Consider the following 18,047-nt stretch of genomic DNA (forward strand, 5'->3'; position numbering starts at 1 on the left):
TCAATCCAGGTGCTCATCAAAGGGGAATGGATAAAGAAAATGTGGTTTATATCTACAATGGAGAATTATTCAGTCATAAAGAAAAATGGAATCATTTCATTTGAATAAAAATGGGTGTAATTGGAGGAGAGAACAGGTTATGTGAAATAAGCCAGATATAGAAAGACAAGTACCATATACTCTTTCTTATTTGAAAAAAGTTTAAAATATTGATTTGAAAGTAGTGATTATTAGAGATTGGGAAACACAAGGAATAAAGATGAGGATAGAAAAAGGGAGGTTATATTTTCTCACAGTGTATATCACTTTTATGCATGGAAATGTCACACCGAACCTCATAACTATGTGCAATTAATGTGTGGTAATTAAAAAAAAAAAGAAAGAAAGAAACTTTACAGGCTTTGAGGAGAAGCCTACTTGTATTTCAAAATTTTTTCTTCATAAATATATATTAAGTAGATGTTTTAAAATTCATAGAAACAGGTTTTATTCACTTATATAACAATACAGCACAATATTTTAATAAAATATTTGGGACAAAAGGCCAGAGATAGCCATTTATTCCACTCCATAAAGAGAACATTTGCAAACAATGTTTATTATTCTTGAAATTGAGCAACAGAATTTTGGAGATTGAAGGATTTTTGAGAAAGTTCTTGCCTTCAGTTTTTGTAACACTCAGCTTCTTCTTTTATAGCATGCAAAATAAAATTTTCATTTCAGCATTATCTTGGAGTTAAAAATTCATATATTCATTACCTGTTACAAATTTTTCAGAACGGTTTATTAATATATTATTATTAATTTACAAATGTTCTGAAATTACTTGAAACATGAAATTAAGTATAACTACCCTCTCTTCTTTCAACAATTAGCCTGAAGGTATTAAAAAGGAGGTGACACAAGGCTCACTTATTTGCACAAATGGTAAGTAGATATCTTTACACAGGCTTTCTGACATGGCAATGTTGAATGACACCTCCATTTGTCTTTGGGGATTATTCTTTTTTATCTCTAATATGTGGCTACTGGGAAAAATTAAGTTACTTTCAAAAATAAAAGTTTAACATCCTATGTATCCAGGTAATTATAAAACTTTTAGGTCTTCCTTATTTCCTACACCCTAAATCAAAAACCAGAGCATCCTAATTTTATTTAATTCTTAATTCTACTCCTGAATTTCTTTCCATCTAACCCTGATTCTTTCATCAAAATACTCATGATTACAAATGTTCTGTCCAAAGACCACCACCAAAGTAGAATGATCTCTAACTACTTCAAATACATAGCTTCTAGGACCTTCTCTTGTCAACCTGTCTTGGAGCCAAATTATGGTAAGTCTTTTTTCTAACTACTACATCACCAGAGATTCATTACTTACCCAGAGGTTTGACTCATATCTATTGTCTACATATCTTTCCATTTCACCAAATTCAACAACTAGCTTGCTGTATAAATAACAGAGTACAACAAATATTTTTCTATTATCTAACTTATTTTTCAGTGGCTGCTATTTTTTGTTTCCTTATTTGTTTGAATGTTAAAAATGCAAAAATTCTTCTAATCAGAGAAGCCAAAAGTCTCATTTTATTTTCTAATGTCTTATCACCTCAAGGAGTATACTCAGGTAGTAGAGCACTGTAGCACCTGTGTAGAAATTATATTGACCCTAAATTCAAAAAGCCTGGATCCAAGCTAGATGTTCTCTTAATTTTTTTTCTGATTGCTTTATAGTTAGGAATAAGCAATAAGAAGATATTAAGTAATTTATTAATAACATATAAAGTATAATATAAAACTCCTGGTTTTTAAAACAAATGAGAGTTCTGAGTTAATTGATGAACTTTTGTGTTTCTTAGGATCCACAGTATCCCAAACAATAAAATTCACTTCACCAGAAAATCTTGTGAAAGATTCACTGAGAGTTTATTGGTCTGTTCTTGGTAAGTCTGAAATACTATGAAATGAGAAAATTATACATAGGTTTAGAAGAGGAAGAAAAAGCATTCCTATTTTTGTCCTGGTTCTATTTGTTAGCATGTCATCATTTGGGTTCCATATCTATCCTTCTGATTTTATGATTGATATTGATATATCTGACGAGATATTCAACTACACTTAGAAGTCAATTGTCAGAAACTCTAAAACATCTTCATTTTTCTGGCTCTTACCTTTCCCTTTTTTAACTGAGATAGAGTCTAGCAATATTGCCCAGGGTTGGCAATCCTCCTGCCTCAGCCAACTGAATAGCTGAGATTACAGATTGGTACCACCAAACCCCAGCCTCTCTCCTTTTTAATAAAGGTCATTATAACTCTGGTACATACAATTTAGTCTCACTATTGATCTTTTTGTGTGGTGTCTCAATTAAAGACCACCACAGTAAAGAATAGTTCTGATGTGCTCTCAGAAACTAGTGATTTTCATAACATAGCATGTAGGGCTAGTAAATATTGGTATTTCACTCCTTTTGATTGGAATTATAATACTGAGGCAAAAGCAAATAACATTCCACACAAAGGTAGTGGTTCTTGCATGCCAATGATCACAGGCAGACAAAGCCTCTTATTTCACTCTACAGGCTCTATAAACATAGTCATCTTCAAATAAATGCAAGATCTTGAGGCTAACCAATAACAACTAATAAATACTTTTGGACATATGCCCAAGGTACTTTTAAAATGGAGATCTGAGGGATTCAGTGGAAGGGCTCTGCACTCCATGTGGCATTATGGTTAATCCTCTTGTCAAAGAAAAAGGGTGGTCTAGAAAAGTGCTCATGAGCAAAACAAGTCAAATCAAGAACATCCTCCAACCTCCAACATCAAAACCCAAAACATGGGGGCTTTGCTGAGCTTACACTTTAGGCAAATCACTCTCATCCTTAAAACTATGCCCTAACAATAGTTTGTAAGCATAATTATATTCATGGCAATCACCCCAAAGCATTCCATGAACTTATTTGTAAATAGTTTAATTTATTAAAATGGTGTTGAATTTACTTTGCTAGTATTTTGTTGAAGATTTTGGGGTTTATGTTCAGCAAAGTTACTGACCTACAGTTTTCTCTTCTTGAGTAAATGCTGGCCACTAAAAAAAGTCTGGGAATGTACCATCCTCTTTAATGTCTTGAAAGAATTTAAGAAAAAAATGGTTTAATTCTTTAAATATTTAATTGAATTCACTGTTTTGCCATTTGGTCCTGAGCTTTTATTTGTTTGGAGACTTTTTTATTTCTCAATCTTATTACAATTATTGTTCATATTTTCTATTTCTTCATGATTCAATCTTGGCAAGTTGTTAATTTCTTCTAGGTCATCTAATTCATTGGCATATAATTATTCAAAATAGTTTTTATGATTCTATATATCTCTGTGACATCCATTTTAGTGTCTTCTTTTTTGCTTTAAAATCTCTCTGATCTTATTTATTTGAGCCTTCTCTCTTTTTACTCAGTCTAGGTAAGGATTTGTCAATTTTTGTTTATCTTTTCAAACAACCTGCTGCAAGTTTTTTTTCTATAATTGTCTTTTAAGTCTTTATTTTGGTTCTGATAATTTATTTTCTTCCTTCTGTTGGACTTAGTTCTCTTTGTAGTCCCTTCAGTAGTAAAGTTAGTCTGTTTATTTGACATCTTTTATTTTTCTTAATGTGGGCATTTATTGTTATAAACTTTCCTCTTCAGCTACTTTACTATATCCATAAGTTTCTTATGGTTTGTTTCCATTTCTCTTTTTCTCAAGATTTTTTGTTTTCTTTTGATTTCTTCTTTGATTCATTAGTTGCTCATAAGTGTGTATTTAATTTCCACAGATTTGTGACTTTTGTAATTTTCCTCCTGTTGTTGATTTCTAGTTTCATATGATTTTCATCAGAACAGATGCTTGATGTGATTTCAATCTGTAGACTGTGTGCTTTGCTGTAACAGAGCACAGCAGATAAGAAAATTGACTCTCACAGAAGGCTACCTAGATTTGAATCCCAGATTTACCACTTGCTGTATCATTTTGGACAAGTTTCTAAACTTCTCTGTGCCTCATTTCTCATTGTCCCTTATATGAACTTAATAATATCACTTACTTCATAAGCTTGTTATAAAAATTAAAATAAGATGCATAGATACCTCCAGATACATAGTCAGGCTATGGAAGTGCTAGGAATTGACAGGAAGTGTGTTAGGGAAGGGACTGAGTCCAGGAACTCAGAATCCATATTGATTTGGCTTATTCCTGACTCTGTTGCATCTTTTATGAATGATGGTGGAAATACTTTTAGCCTTCTCTGCCTCTATTTCTTCATAGTTAGGTGCTGTAGTATCTATTTGTTATTGTTGTAGGGATTGAATGAATTAGTATGAGTAAAGTGCTCAGAAGAGTATCTGCTACATGTTTCATAGATGCTCAATTGGGGGGCCACATTTTATCTCTTTTGATTGATGAAGGGCCTGATATTTTCTACTTCATCTTGGGACCTCTTAGGAATTTTGATTCCCAGAATCTTTTTAGTTCTTTTTCTCTTGACTGTGCTGCTTGGGATAACAATTTCCCCCCTTACTTCTGTAAATAGTGCCTTAAATTATCTTGCTAATTTTATGGTATGGCCTCAACAAACAGAAAAAAAGAGAAAGCTCCAATAATATTTAAAAAATAGTTATCATGAATATCCATAACACAGAAATATTGAGCATAAACTAATTTTATTTATTTTACCAATTTTTATGAAGCACATCATATTGACTTGATTGTCTTTTCAGGAGACATTCTGGGTTCTATCATGCAAAACTTACAGAATTTTCTCCAGATGCCTTTTGGGTGTGGAGAACAGAATATGGCCTTATTTGCTCCTAATATTTACATCTTGGACTATTTGAGTCAAACTGAACAACTCACAGAAGAGATAAAATCCAAGGCTATTGGATATTTGACCACAGGTGAAACATTTAAAAGCCCTATTTTGTTTATTCCAGTTAAATCTCTGAATCCCAGCTGTTCTGCTTATTAAGTACACAAATGTACACGTATATATGTATATATGCCTATACACGTATATATTTATCCACATGTAATAAACATAACTATTCAATTAATCAAATTTTCCTTCTGGACAATTGCTTCTAAACTGAAAAATAGTAACTCTTTTCTTATTTTAGGATATCAGAGGCAGATGTCTTATAAACACTCAGATGGATCATATAGTACCTTTGGACATGAAGATCAACAAAAAAATACATGGTTTGAATTTGTTATTTATAATAGCAGTTAACTAGATATTTCAAAATATGTCTACTTTTAAATGGATTTTGGAGATTTTCTAAAAAGTATGGGTCCTGTCCTCCAAAGTATCCACATTATTTTAATAGGACTCTTGAGCTCTTGGGTAAACATTTATGGAATTTCTATCTTTTATTTACCAAAAGAATGCATAGCAAATAAGCAAATCATTAGACAATACACAGTCACTCAGTGGGACAAAATAAGGGATGGGAAATCACACTTATATAGCAAATTATTCCAATTGAAACATTAACATCTTCCAACTCACCTTCAAATATAGGGCCAACATTGCTTGTGCTGACTTGTGATAATAGTCAGAAATCATGTTGTATAGACATGTACTCTCTTAATGGCAAATGAAAAAAAACCCACTAATTTTATTAGAATAATAGTTGCCAAAAATAGTGCAATAAGAACCAATACAAAATAAATTAAGCATAGGTTGTGTTTTTATTGTAATATTATTCTACTTGTTTTAAATTTTATTCCCATATAATTAACTTTTATTTACAGACACATATTCACTCCTTATTAATATATCCTGAACATTAATATGGTTCTTAGATACCAAAAGATAAATAGTAATTGAAGTAATCATTGTTGTTTCTTTTATAATCGAGTATAATTAATCCCTGTAACAACCCAATGGAGCAGGTAACATTATAATACTTATTTTGCATATGAAGAAATAGAAACAGTTTATTTATTGACAGGGCTACCATTACAAAGTGCCACAGACTGTAATGACTTATCCTCTTATAATTCTGGAAGATGGAAGCCTAAGGTCAGTGTGATGGCAGAGTTGATTCTCTCTCCTTGGCTCCCAAGTGGCTACCTTTTCTCTAGGTTTCCCTAGTCTTTTGTCTGTCTGCATCCAAATTTCCTTTTCCTCCTATAAAGACACAAGGCACGTTGGATTAATGCCTAAACAAATATTCCACTTTTACTTTGTTACCTCTTTAAAGACCCTGTCTCCAAATATGGCCACTTTCTGAGGTATTAAGTGTTAGGACTTTAACATATGAAAATGCGGAAGACACAGGGCAACCCATATCACAGAGAGGGTAAATGTATTCTTCTAAATGTACCCTGCTAATTATGTGATAGAATTTTAATGTCTTTCCAGAATCTGACCTTTTACCTCTCTAATATTTTGCCCCTGAGTACTATATGATCTCTGACCTCAGAATGTTTGCAGTACACTGGGAAAGAAAATAAAGTACATTGGAACACGACATGGCAAAAGATGTAATAAAAATATACACAAACTGCCACGGTAGCTCAGAGGCAGGAAAAGTTCCCTAGGAACTATATAATGACGTGTTTGTACACATTAACATGTTGATGAATCTGACCTAACACTTAACTGTAAGGAACACAAGTCTAAAAGGGAAAAGGATGCATATCTAAGTACACACCTTATTCATCATGTCTGGAGGAACCATTTCAGGTAATCATCTGTGAAAACAAGTCACACACGCCTGAGCTTGACTGCTAATAGGTTTTCTTTAAAAAATATATTTATTTTTTTAATTTAATATATGACAGCAGAATGCATTACAATTCATATTACACATATAGAACACCTTTTTTCATATTTCTGGTTGTATACAAAGTATATTCACACCAATTCGTGCCTTCATACATGTACTTTGGATAATGATGTCCATCACATTTCACCATCATTTCTAACCCCATGCCCCCTCCCTTTCCCTCCCACCCTATTTAGAGTTCATCTATTCCTCCCATGCTCCCTCTCCCTACCCCTACTCCCTACTATGAATCAGCATCCTTATATCAGAGAAAACATTCAGCATTTGTATTTTTGGAGATTGGCTAACTTCACTTAGCATTATCTTCTCCAGCTCCATCCATTTACCTGCAAATGCCATTAGTTTATTCTCTTTTATTGCTGAGTGATAATCTATTGTGTATATATGCCACATTTTTCTATCCAATCATCTATTGAAGGGCATCTAGGTTGGTTCCACAGTTTAGCTATGAATTGTGCCACTATAAACATTGATGTGGCTGTGTCCCTATAGTATGCTGTTTTTAAGTCTTTTTGGTATAAACTGAGGAAAGGGTTATCTGGGTCAAATAGTAGTTCTATTCCCAGATTTCCGAATTTCCATACTGTGTTCCATGTTGGTTGCACCAATTTGCAGTCCCACCAGCATGTGTGAGTGTACCTTTTCCCCCCATCCTCGCTAACACTTATTGTTGTTTATCTTCATAATAGCTGCCATTCTGACTGGAGTGAGATGGTATAATAGTTTTTGAATTGCATTTCTCTAACTTCTAGTGATGATGAACATTTTTTCATATATTTGTTGACTGATCGTATATGCTCTTCTGAGAAGTATCTGTTCAGGTCCTTGGACCGCTAATAGGTTTACATAGGTATAAAGTTCTGTAACTTCTTATTAAATTCGTAGACATTAAGAGAAGAGAAATGCAGGAAGTCTACTTTGGCTCAAGGTACAGATAAAAGAATCTGAGAATACATCATAGTGGAGATAACCCTTCATCTGGGACACATGATGAATGGGGAGAAAGAAAAGGAGGCACATGAGCCAAATGAGAGGACATTTGAAAAGGAAGCAGATACACTATGAGGCTAAAATTTGGGGAAGAAATTTTCAGGATGTGAAACTCAAAAATCCAGTTGTGTCCAATCATCTGTGCTAATAAGAATGCTGTCTTTCTCTCAATGTTTATTATAAATATGCACCATATGTAATTTTTTTCCAGGCTCACCGCATTTGTATACAAGTCATTTGCACAGGCCAAACGCTACATTTACATTGATGACAAAATTCAATCTCAAACACTTATTTGGCTCTTAAGTATTCAAAAATCTGATGGCTGCTTCATAAATCATGGCAAAGACTTCAACAATGCTTTGAAGGTATGCATGGAATTCTACCTTACAGTTTTCTATTCTTTCATCATGATCATTAGTGACTCCCAAAGTACCACTTCAGGAAATTTCTACTGTAATCAAACTGGAATTTGTACTCACATAAATTAACTCTCAGGAAAACCAGTATTTTCTTTTTCTCTTCACAAATACATTATTTTGTTTCCATCAGTCAGATTTAAATCTAAAAGAATCTAACAGTAGTTGTGGGGCACTGTGGCAAGATGACTAAGAAAAGTATTATGGAAATAAAAAATGTAAGAGAACCCAGACAATTACCAATAATTTAATAGTTAATCATTTAAGAAATTATTCTTGGGCAGCTAAGGCAGGAGGATCACATATTTGAGGCCAGAAGGGCAACTTATGACTGGGGATGCAGCTTAGTGGTAGAGAGATTGCCTAGTTTACATAAGGGCCTGGGTTCAAATTTCTGGATCACACATGAATAAAGGTTTTTTCTTAACATTTTTTAATTATTAGAATTTAATTTGTTGAATTCTCACATGTTAATATCCCCAAGGTAGTGTTAACAAATGAATTTGTCTTTTATTTCTGAGCTTTTCCTAAACTTGTATTTTCTTCATAATTATCATGTGTTTATAGTACATCACAGATTTAATATAATTATTAAATATAATAAATATAAATATAATAAATATAATATAACATTTAACAAAATATTATCCCTATGTCAACAACTCAGAAGTGGCCACTGTTTTGGCAATTGTTTCCTTCAGTCATTTTTCCAATGCTATATAAACCTAATTTGGATTATTATGTACTGATTTTTTTAATCTTACTTTTTTGAAACCTAATTTGTACATAATGATTTGCCATTCCATTAGAATAACTTAAAATCATAAAATAAATATCTTTTTGTATACTCCATCATATGGATAAATCATCAATTATTAAATTATTTGATCTTGTATTAAGTGAAAACAATAAATAAGTTGAATATTAAATACAAACTAAAGTTACATAAAAATTCTTATATGTTCTCCAATTTTATTAACTTAAGGACAGATATCTACAAGTAAAATTTTTTGAAGTTCTAAAATGACACCAGACTGATTTTTAGTAAAGTTATGTCAATTTATATTTTCTCTATGTAGAGAGTGTCTATCTGAATCATAGTACTATCACTAAAACTGAGCAATATATGTATGAAAACAGTCTTCAAAAATGTAGGAACACAAAAAAACTGCTTTATCCTATTCCTGTTTACAGTTTAAACAATTTTTTCACATGATTACTTTCCATTTATATTTTCTCCCTTGTAATTTTCATTTAATCTTTGGAGTAACTTAGATTTTATTTACTACTAGTATTATTGTATAATCTAAAAATCATTTATTTGTCTACTCTAAATAGTTTACCATTTGCAGCACCTCCTGATAATTACTGTTGTCTGGGCTTTTTGATTTTTGAGGCCATTTAAACTCTTATTTGGTTTCTGCTTTCTGTACTTGCTATGATTTCTTTCTGCTCCGCTTGTTCTGTTGATCAACATGCCTCTCTCTTTTATGCTACACTCTTTTAATCATTGTAATATGTTAGTCTGCATTTTCCATGACACTTTCTAGGTTCTTTCTGGGGTGAGAATGAAGGAGAGAGTTGGGAGATATTTGCCGAGCATCCTATGCCTCCTTTGATTTTAAATACATTTGTAGGACCATAATTTATTTTTCTAAATTATGTTACTATTTCTATAAATGTTTTATATTTTCATACACTATTTCCTAATTTAAGAGAAGTATCTTTTGAGGATATGAAAATCTTTGCCCCCCAAATTAGGAAAACATGTACAAATCTGAAGTTTCCACAATATATTACATTTATTTTTCCATTCATACATTACAATTATATGTAATAGTGGGTTTCATTATTCCATATTTGTACCTGCATATAATATAATTGGATCAATCTCATTTCCCTGAACCTTCCTTTCCCTCCCCTCTGCCCTTCACTATCTGCTTGCTCTGATCTTCTAATCCTTCTTCTTCTAATTTTATTATTATTTTAATTGGTACATTATAATTATAAAGGCTAACAATACATTGCATTTCAAAAGAAAGTCTTCTTTTCCTCTGAATTTCATGAAACTGACATGATCATGTTTTATTTAGGGAGAAGATAATGAAATCTCCCTCACTGCATATGTCATCAACGCTCTGCTTGAAGCTGGTCATCCAGTCTCAGTAAGTCGTTCACAAGTGATACCACTAACTAGCTTCTTAAGAATTCAAAACTTTATGCTAACAATATAGTAATAGATCTAAAACTGTGTGTTCAGAGCTGTTGCAGAATACTGCTGAACCAATTTCCTTCTGTTAGATTTAAATACAAGGTGTCCCCCAAAAGGTATTGTGTGGGATGATGCAATAACATTCAAAGGTGAAATGATTAGATTATGAGAGGTGTAACCTGATTAGTGCATTAACTCACTAAAATGGATTAACTGGGTGGTAATTATAGGAAGGCAAGGTGCGACTGGTGAAGATGGGTCACTATGGATGTGACTTTGGAATTCACATTTTGTCCTTGAGCAGAGCTCTCTCTGCTTAATTACTATCTTGTCCTGAGCTGCTTTCCTCTAACAAGCCCTTCAACCATGATTGTTCTGCTTCATCTCAGGCCCATAGCTGACTGTGGGCTAACCCTCTGAAATCTTGAGCCAAAATAAACTTTTCCTTCTAAGTATTTATTTAAACAGTGATTTAATAGTCAAATCACACTGTGCAGGTAGAACTATGCAGATATTAAAATAAATTCATTGAATTTCCCTTTGAACATTTCAGCACAAACAAGATTCACTCCTGATTTTTTTCTGGTAAAAACACACCTACCTATATTTGGACATATGTTTTCATGTGCAAAGATTTTTTCTTTTCCTTTCTTTTTGCAGTTTGTGGCAGTTCAAAAGGGTCTCCAGTACATAGAGGCTGCATCTAGGAAGAGAGTTCTGACTACCTATGACCAGGCTCTTTTGGCCTACACTTTCAGTTTAGTACAATATAAAGACAAAAGAGAATTCTTCATCAATGAGCTGAGCAAGAAAGCAAAGAAAGCAGGTGAGTACCTTTGACATCTTTGGAATCACATATTGAACAAGAAAAATGGCTAGAAGGGGTATAATTAACATCCTTTCATGTTTCTGTATTTCTAATTGTGGGGTTTGCACTCCCTCAGATATCACCGGTCCAGTTACTCGCATATAAAATCCTGTGCTTTGACATAGGTGCTACTACTGACTTCCCTTCACTTTTTTCTCAGGTGGCTCAGTGTATTGGGAACTGGAAGAGCGAATTTCTATGGAAGGCTCATCCTCTTTCTACTATCCTCAGTCTTCCTCTGCAAACATAGAGACAACCTCTTATGGCCTACTAGCCCTTCTTTCCAAGCCGAGGCTGACTTCAGAAGAGCTGTCCAGTGCTTCACAGGTTGTACAGTGGGTAGCAAAGCAGCAAAATTCCTATGGAGGTTTCTCCTCCACGAAGGTAACAATATCTTTTCTAAATCTCTAAGAAAACTGGGCACCTACTTGGCCTTGGCAGTGTTGGTCTTTTAATGTATAAATTATATTTTTCCTGCGGTGGCGGGGGAACGGGGGTTGTGGCTCAGCGGTAGAGCGCTCACCTAGCACGTGTGGGGCCCTGGGTTTGATCCTCAGCACCACATAAAAATAAGTAAATAAAATAAAGATATTAAAAATATATATTTTCCAATTAAATTTGTTATCACTATTAAGCTTGCTATGCTTATTTCACCTATAGCTCATAGTAATCTTTAATGGGTGGACATTAATTGTACAGAATAGTGGATTTCAATGTGGTATGTTCACACGTGCCTATAATTTTTAAATTTGCTGTGTTTCAGGTTTTGGGGAATATTTTCTCTAGTAAGAACTGCAAGTATTTATTCAAAAGATAATTAGCTTTTAATTTTTTTTTCTGTATAGAAGAAAGCCTTTTAATGCAATAGCTTAACACACAGTTCAACAAATTCAGTCAGTTCAAATTAACTTCAACATATTACAAAGAACTAAGAAGCCTGGAGGGGCCACCACTTTGGGGAGGAGGGTGGGGAGGCAAATTGCTTCCCAGAATGGAAGGATACTGACCTCAAGGAGGCCCCTCTCCCCATCCCAAGAGGTGTGTCCATAACCATTGGGCTCTTGCAATAGCTTAGGTACCTCCATGTAGAAGGCAGCAGCACAGAGTCAAGGGCAGAGCCATCTAAGGATCACAGCTCTGCCTTCTCACCAGAGCAGGGCCTGGAAAAAAGGCACTGGGGCTGACAGAAAACTGTGCCCAAGACAGGGTGGGGACAGCAGCTGCAGCACTGGAGAACCAGCTCAACAGACTGCTTTGGGTGTAGGTGGGCCAGAGATTTTAGCTTCTCCCCCACCTCTACTCAGGAGCTAAGTTCAGATTAACTGCAGAGAGGTGAGGTCTGATGCAGCTACAAAGGCAGCATTCAGTCTGCAGCACACTTGAGGCAGGGACAAAGCCAAGTGCTTTGCTGTTGAGGACCTGCTTGTCTGATATGCTAGCTAACTGAGGCAGCAAGATGGGAACAGGGCTCTAGCTTCACACTTAGCTCTAGCAAGGCCCTTTGTGGTGAAACCATGTCTGTGCTTGACTATGCTGGCTTAACTTGAACAAGCAAAGCCTCTCAAAGGTGGAGGCCACTGCTGTTGGAGGGGCTGAAGAGGGTATTTCAAAGCTCCCTGTGGGGCATGCTAGGTTTGGGGGGTGGCTGCAGGGGAGGACACCTCTGGCTTCTCTGGGAAGGTCTGACAAAAGATTCCTGCCGCCCTTTGAGGTTTTATTTCAGTTTCTGGTTAACTTCCTGCCTTAGCTTCTGTGCAGGGCCATTCCTGAGCTCAATTTTTAGGAGGCTGCTAATGTCTGCAAGGCTGGATTTATAGTCCTTGAGTGACTTGTAGGCTTGAGCCTGACTGTATAATGCTCTCATGTTCTTGCCACCCAGCTTGAGGGCTTCTGTGCAGTCCTTCACTGCCTCCTTGTCCTGATTCAGGACCAGTGAAGAGTGCTCTGTGGCTGTCCATGGTAGATTCCAGGTTACTAAACAAGAGGCTTTCATTGTACTTCTCAATAGCTTTCTTATGGTTGCCCTTCTTTACAAGCTCATTGCCTTCTTCCTTCAGACCTCTGGCTCTCTCCACATCCCCAGCAGAAGGCACTCTGCTCTTTGTAGTTTCCTTGGATTTGTTTTTGGTTGTCTGTTTGTTTTCTGAAGGCAAGGAATTCCACCTCTTCTGGTCTGAGACAGGCACCACAGGGATAGAGCGCAGCTTCAGGCGCCACTCAGGCCCAAGTGAATCCATGGGAGCTCTGGTCATTCTGGTGACGCCTTTCAGGGCTGATGCCACACTGTCATCAATTTGTAGTACAGTCTTGTAGTCAACATAGGCCTGAGGATACTTCTCTAGGGCCTCATAGGCAGATGCTCGCCGCAGCAGAGGCTTCATGCTGAAGGGAACCAAGGCCAATACTGAAGTGCAGTCTTTGATGCAGTCTGTGCAGTTTCCATCCTTTAAGTGGCATGCTGCTCCGTTGGAGTAGAGAACACTCTCTTCTTCAGGGTCTGAAGAACCTCGCACCTGCAGCAACCTCAGCGCACAACAGTAGAGCGCTGAGGACTCCGCTTACTGGCCTTTGCGGAAGCTCTGTTTGCCGGTGGCACTGAGCCCCTCCACAGAGTCTGGGAGTGTGGGGGTCATCCCGAGCCTGGCGGGCACACGAGGCTTTATTTTTTTATTTTTTATTTTATTTTATTTATTTTGAGAGATAGAGAGAGAGAATTTTTTTAAATATTTATTTTTCAGTTTTCAGTGGACACAGCATCTTTATTTTATTTTATTTGGTGCTGAGGATCCAACCCAGTGCCGCCCACCCCATGTCAGGGGAGCACGCTACCGCTTGAGCCACATCCCCAGCCCAGCTTTTAAATTTTAAAAGTGGAATTTTAAAATAGGAATACCTACATGCTAAAAATTTATATTTAAAATTAAAGCCATAATTTTATCAAAAAAATTGTGTCAATGTTTTCTTGTTAGCAATGAGAATCTTTCTCTAACTGCAAAATCATTGGCCAAATCTCTTTTGATCTGATACAATAAAAGTGACCACTTATTCTCTGTAAAAATAAATACCCATGGTTTCTACTTATATATTCTTTCCTCTCTTAGTTCTCTTATTTCACATGTGTTTAGTCTCCTGGTCACATTTCATTTGCATGTTTTCTAATAGGAGTATTCATCTTTTTCTTGATACTTTTTAAGATTTCTGAATACAATAAAAGTATCAGTCATGCTGATGTATGTGATATCCTTTCCAGGTTTCTATTTTTTCTTTCAAATTGTGTAATATTTTGGATAAATAGGGATTTTTTTCTTTTCATTTTTAATTAATTCTATAATGTTGTTTAAAGATCTGACTTTAATAGTAGGCTAAGAGTAACAAAAAAGACAAAACAAAAACTATATAAATATATGTCCATACATTTATGGATTAATTACATTTAATTATTAATTAATTGTTTTCAATTATAAATTAATTTATGATATTTTGATATAGACATATGGTAGAGACATAACTTGTTTTTTTAAAAATTTTTGAGTAACCAGTTGTCTCAATGTCATTTATGCACTAATTAATCTTGCTACTTATTAAAAACACTGCTTTTATTGGAAAATAAAATTACATATTCTTGTCATTTTAGGCTTCTCATTTTTTTCACTAACTTTTAGCTTTTTATGTTTTAATATCTGGTAGTCTGACTCAGTAGGGATTTTAAAAATTTCCTTATTTCTTCTCACATGTGTTTTATATTAGATGACAGTTTTGTCTTCATGAAAGAGTAGGATGGAAATGTTGCCATAAATCTCATTTATTAGTTAGGTACTGGGAATTGAACACAGGGATGCATTACTACTGAGCTACATCCCTGTTTTAGTCAGCTTTTATGCTGCTGTGACTAAAAGACACAACCAGAAAAATGTTAGAGGAATAAAAGTTTATTTGGGGGCTCATGGTTTCAGAGACTGTCCATAGACAGTCCACTCTATTCCTTGGAGCTCAAGTAGGGGCAGAACATCATGGCTGAAGAGTGACAGAAAGAAGCAGCTCACATAATGATCAGAGAGCAGAGAGAGAACTCTCCACTTGCCAAATACAAATATAAACCTCATGTCCCCAGGGCCCCACCTCCTCCAGCCATACTTCACCTGCCTTCAATTACCACTCAATTAATCCCATCAGGTGATTAATTCACTGATTAGGTTACAGCTCTCATAACCCAATCATTTCTCCTCTAAACTTTCTTGCATTGTCTCACACATGAGTTTTTGGGGACACTTCACATCCAAACCACAACAATCTCCAGTTCTTTTCATTGTTTATTATTAAGGTGTCATTAAGATGCTGAGGACCTCCCTACATTGTGCCTGGAACTTGTGGTCCTCTTGCCTCAGCCTCCAGAGTCACTAAAATTACTGATGTACACTACTACACCTGGAACAAACAAAAAACAAAAGCATTTATTTTTGATAAATTATACAATATTCAAGACAAACAATGAAAAATTAACAAAAATTGCAGTAGCTTTTAAAACCATTTTTAATGAATCACAGCTATATTTGACTGTGATTTCTAAGTCCTAGAATATGCTCTAATACAATCCTGTCATTATTATTTTAGGATACTGTTGTGGCTCTCCAAGCTCTAACTCTATTCCAAAGGCTTACTTATTCTAAGAACAGACAAAATTTGGTGCAAATTTCCTCTGACAAAGCATTCAATATGGCCTTCCAAGTGAATGAAGAGAACCGATTGCTGCTACAACAAATTCCATTACCAGAAATTCAGAAAAACTACACTGTGGATGTGAGTGGTGAGGGCTGTGTATACATGCAGGTAAATCTGGACTTTTTCCCATATTTATCACAATTGTCAAATACACATGGAACTAAGAAGTGTAGTATAACAAATATCCAGATCAACATTGTTCACAATTTTTTCTATTTGCTTTACTTGTTTTTTTTTTCTATTTTAACTGAATTTTAAAGTAAATTAGAGGCATCATACCACTCCTAAGTATGTTATAATGCAGGTCCAAAATGTTTCATTGTTTGGCACAATGCCATTATCACAACTAGCACAAGAGCATAATAGTTTATAATATAATTTAATTACCACCAAATCTATTTTGTAGGTCTTTTCTTTTTTAAACCAGATTTTATCATGGAAATGCTTTGCAATTGTTCATTGTGCTTCATAAATCTCTTTTAACTTAATAGATCTATCGGATCTTTTATATTTTTGTGTGTGTGACATTAACTTTTTGAAGACTCAGACTATTTGTGTTGTAGAATGTCCTTCATTCTGGATTTATCAGATTGTTCTCTTTGGGGCATTATTTAATTTGTTGCCTCATTACCTGTGTTTTCTATTAACTGAAAGTTAATCTTTTATTCATTTTGCTCACATACAGAAATATATCACTCTTGATGTTATTATGTTTTACCATTAGCTGAACACCTTCAAATAATGGCCAAATTTCTTCTGCTGTTTTATTTTCTGCTTTGAATCTACCAATTAATATTTAAAATATTACATTGGGACCATGCAAAAGTCAATTTTTGTATCAATTTCATCAACATGTCTTAACATACATTTAAGATCTTTGCCTATATAAGATATTTCAATAAGGGCTAGGAAGTGGTGAATATTAATTCTAACATACCTTCTGTTTTTATAGCTGGCATTTTTACACAATATAGATATGACAGAGTATAAAAAATAAATTAGGTATTAATGGTCATTTGGATTATTTTTCTTCTTTCACTATTACATATAGTATTTTAATGAATAATATATGTAAATTACTTCAAACTTAGGCAAATGCAACTTCAGAATACATTTCTATTAGTGTGATTATTAGGTCAAATTAAATCTTTAACTAAATGTATTTCCAAATCATGTTATTATTGATTTTGATTCATAATTTTTTATTCATTTAATACAGGTATTCTCCTTAATCTTGTAACTCTTGCATTATAATATTAGCTGTTTCTTACAACAAAAATCAGATCATTTTAATTATTTCCCCAAAGATAGTATAGATATAATTTAGCTCTGCTATTGCTTAGCTGTGTAAGGTTTGAAAAGTTAGTAATCTCTCTGAACCTAATTTCCCTTTTTTACAAAGTGAAAACTAAAGTAGCAATAAATTAACTAGGCCATTGGAAATAATAAGTTATTACATAAAAAGCACTGAAAAGGGAGTACATAGCATATGCTCAATAAATGTTAATTTATCATAACTACTATTACCAGTAGCATACAAAATAGGAAGTACATAGGTTCAAATTGATCTTTAAATTAATTTTAAACTTCAATAAGGAGGTAATAAATGAAAAATTATTTTTATTGATATGTAAAATATTCTATGTTTATTTAAGACAACTCTGAAATATAATATCCTGCTGCCCAAGAAGTCATCTGGGTTTTCCCTTTCTGTAAATACAGCCAATGCTTTCTGCAGAGGATTATTTGATTCAAAGTTTGATCTTGTGGTTTCAGCCAGGTAATGACATTTTTTGTTTTGTTGGTAAATTAAGATGTGTCTCTACCTCTAATAAAGATAGCCTAGGTTTTCTTCCTGCCTTCAGATAAAACCATACACCAATCTTTTAATGAAAGAAGTTGGCCTATTTCTGTTATCTAGGGAACTATATTTTATCTTTTTAAATTACCAAAATTGTGTGCAATAAACTAGATAAAAATAAATATGGCTTCAGAAACGTTGAATGGAAGACA

The 18,047-nt window shown here is 34.4% G+C and overlaps 1 protein-coding gene and 1 pseudogene across 1 annotated transcript in view; one reads left to right on the top strand and one right to left on the bottom strand.

Annotated features, from left to right (window-relative positions):
* LOC120888565 (ovostatin) overlaps positions 1–12,862 on the top strand; it is a 60,111-nt gene extending 47,249 nt beyond the window's left edge. Inside the window, exons 23-31 of the mRNA XM_078015864.1 lie at positions 876–927; positions 1,860–1,943; positions 4,754–4,930; positions 5,150–5,231; positions 8,028–8,184; positions 10,329–10,400; positions 11,108–11,273; positions 11,476–11,699; positions 12,755–12,862. Coding sequence (XP_077871990.1) covers positions 876–927; positions 1,860–1,943; positions 4,754–4,930; positions 5,150–5,231; positions 8,028–8,184; positions 10,329–10,400; positions 11,108–11,273; positions 11,476–11,699; positions 12,755–12,862 — 1,122 coding nt within the window. The remainder of the gene's footprint in view (positions 1–875; positions 928–1,859; positions 1,944–4,753; positions 4,931–5,149; positions 5,232–8,027; positions 8,185–10,328; positions 10,401–11,107; positions 11,274–11,475; positions 11,700–12,754) is intronic.
* Positions 12,863–13,029: 167 nt separating this feature from the next.
* On the bottom strand, positions 13,030–13,948 carry LOC144365073 (mitochondrial import receptor subunit TOM34 pseudogene; annotated as a pseudogene).
* Between the last annotated feature and the right edge of the window lie 4,099 nt (positions 13,949–18,047).

This window comes from Ictidomys tridecemlineatus, chromosome 6 (assembly GCF_052094955.1).
Source record: "Ictidomys tridecemlineatus isolate mIctTri1 chromosome 6, mIctTri1.hap1, whole genome shotgun sequence".
In the NCBI taxonomy this organism is placed as follows: Eukaryota; Metazoa; Chordata; class Mammalia; order Rodentia; family Sciuridae; genus Ictidomys; species Ictidomys tridecemlineatus.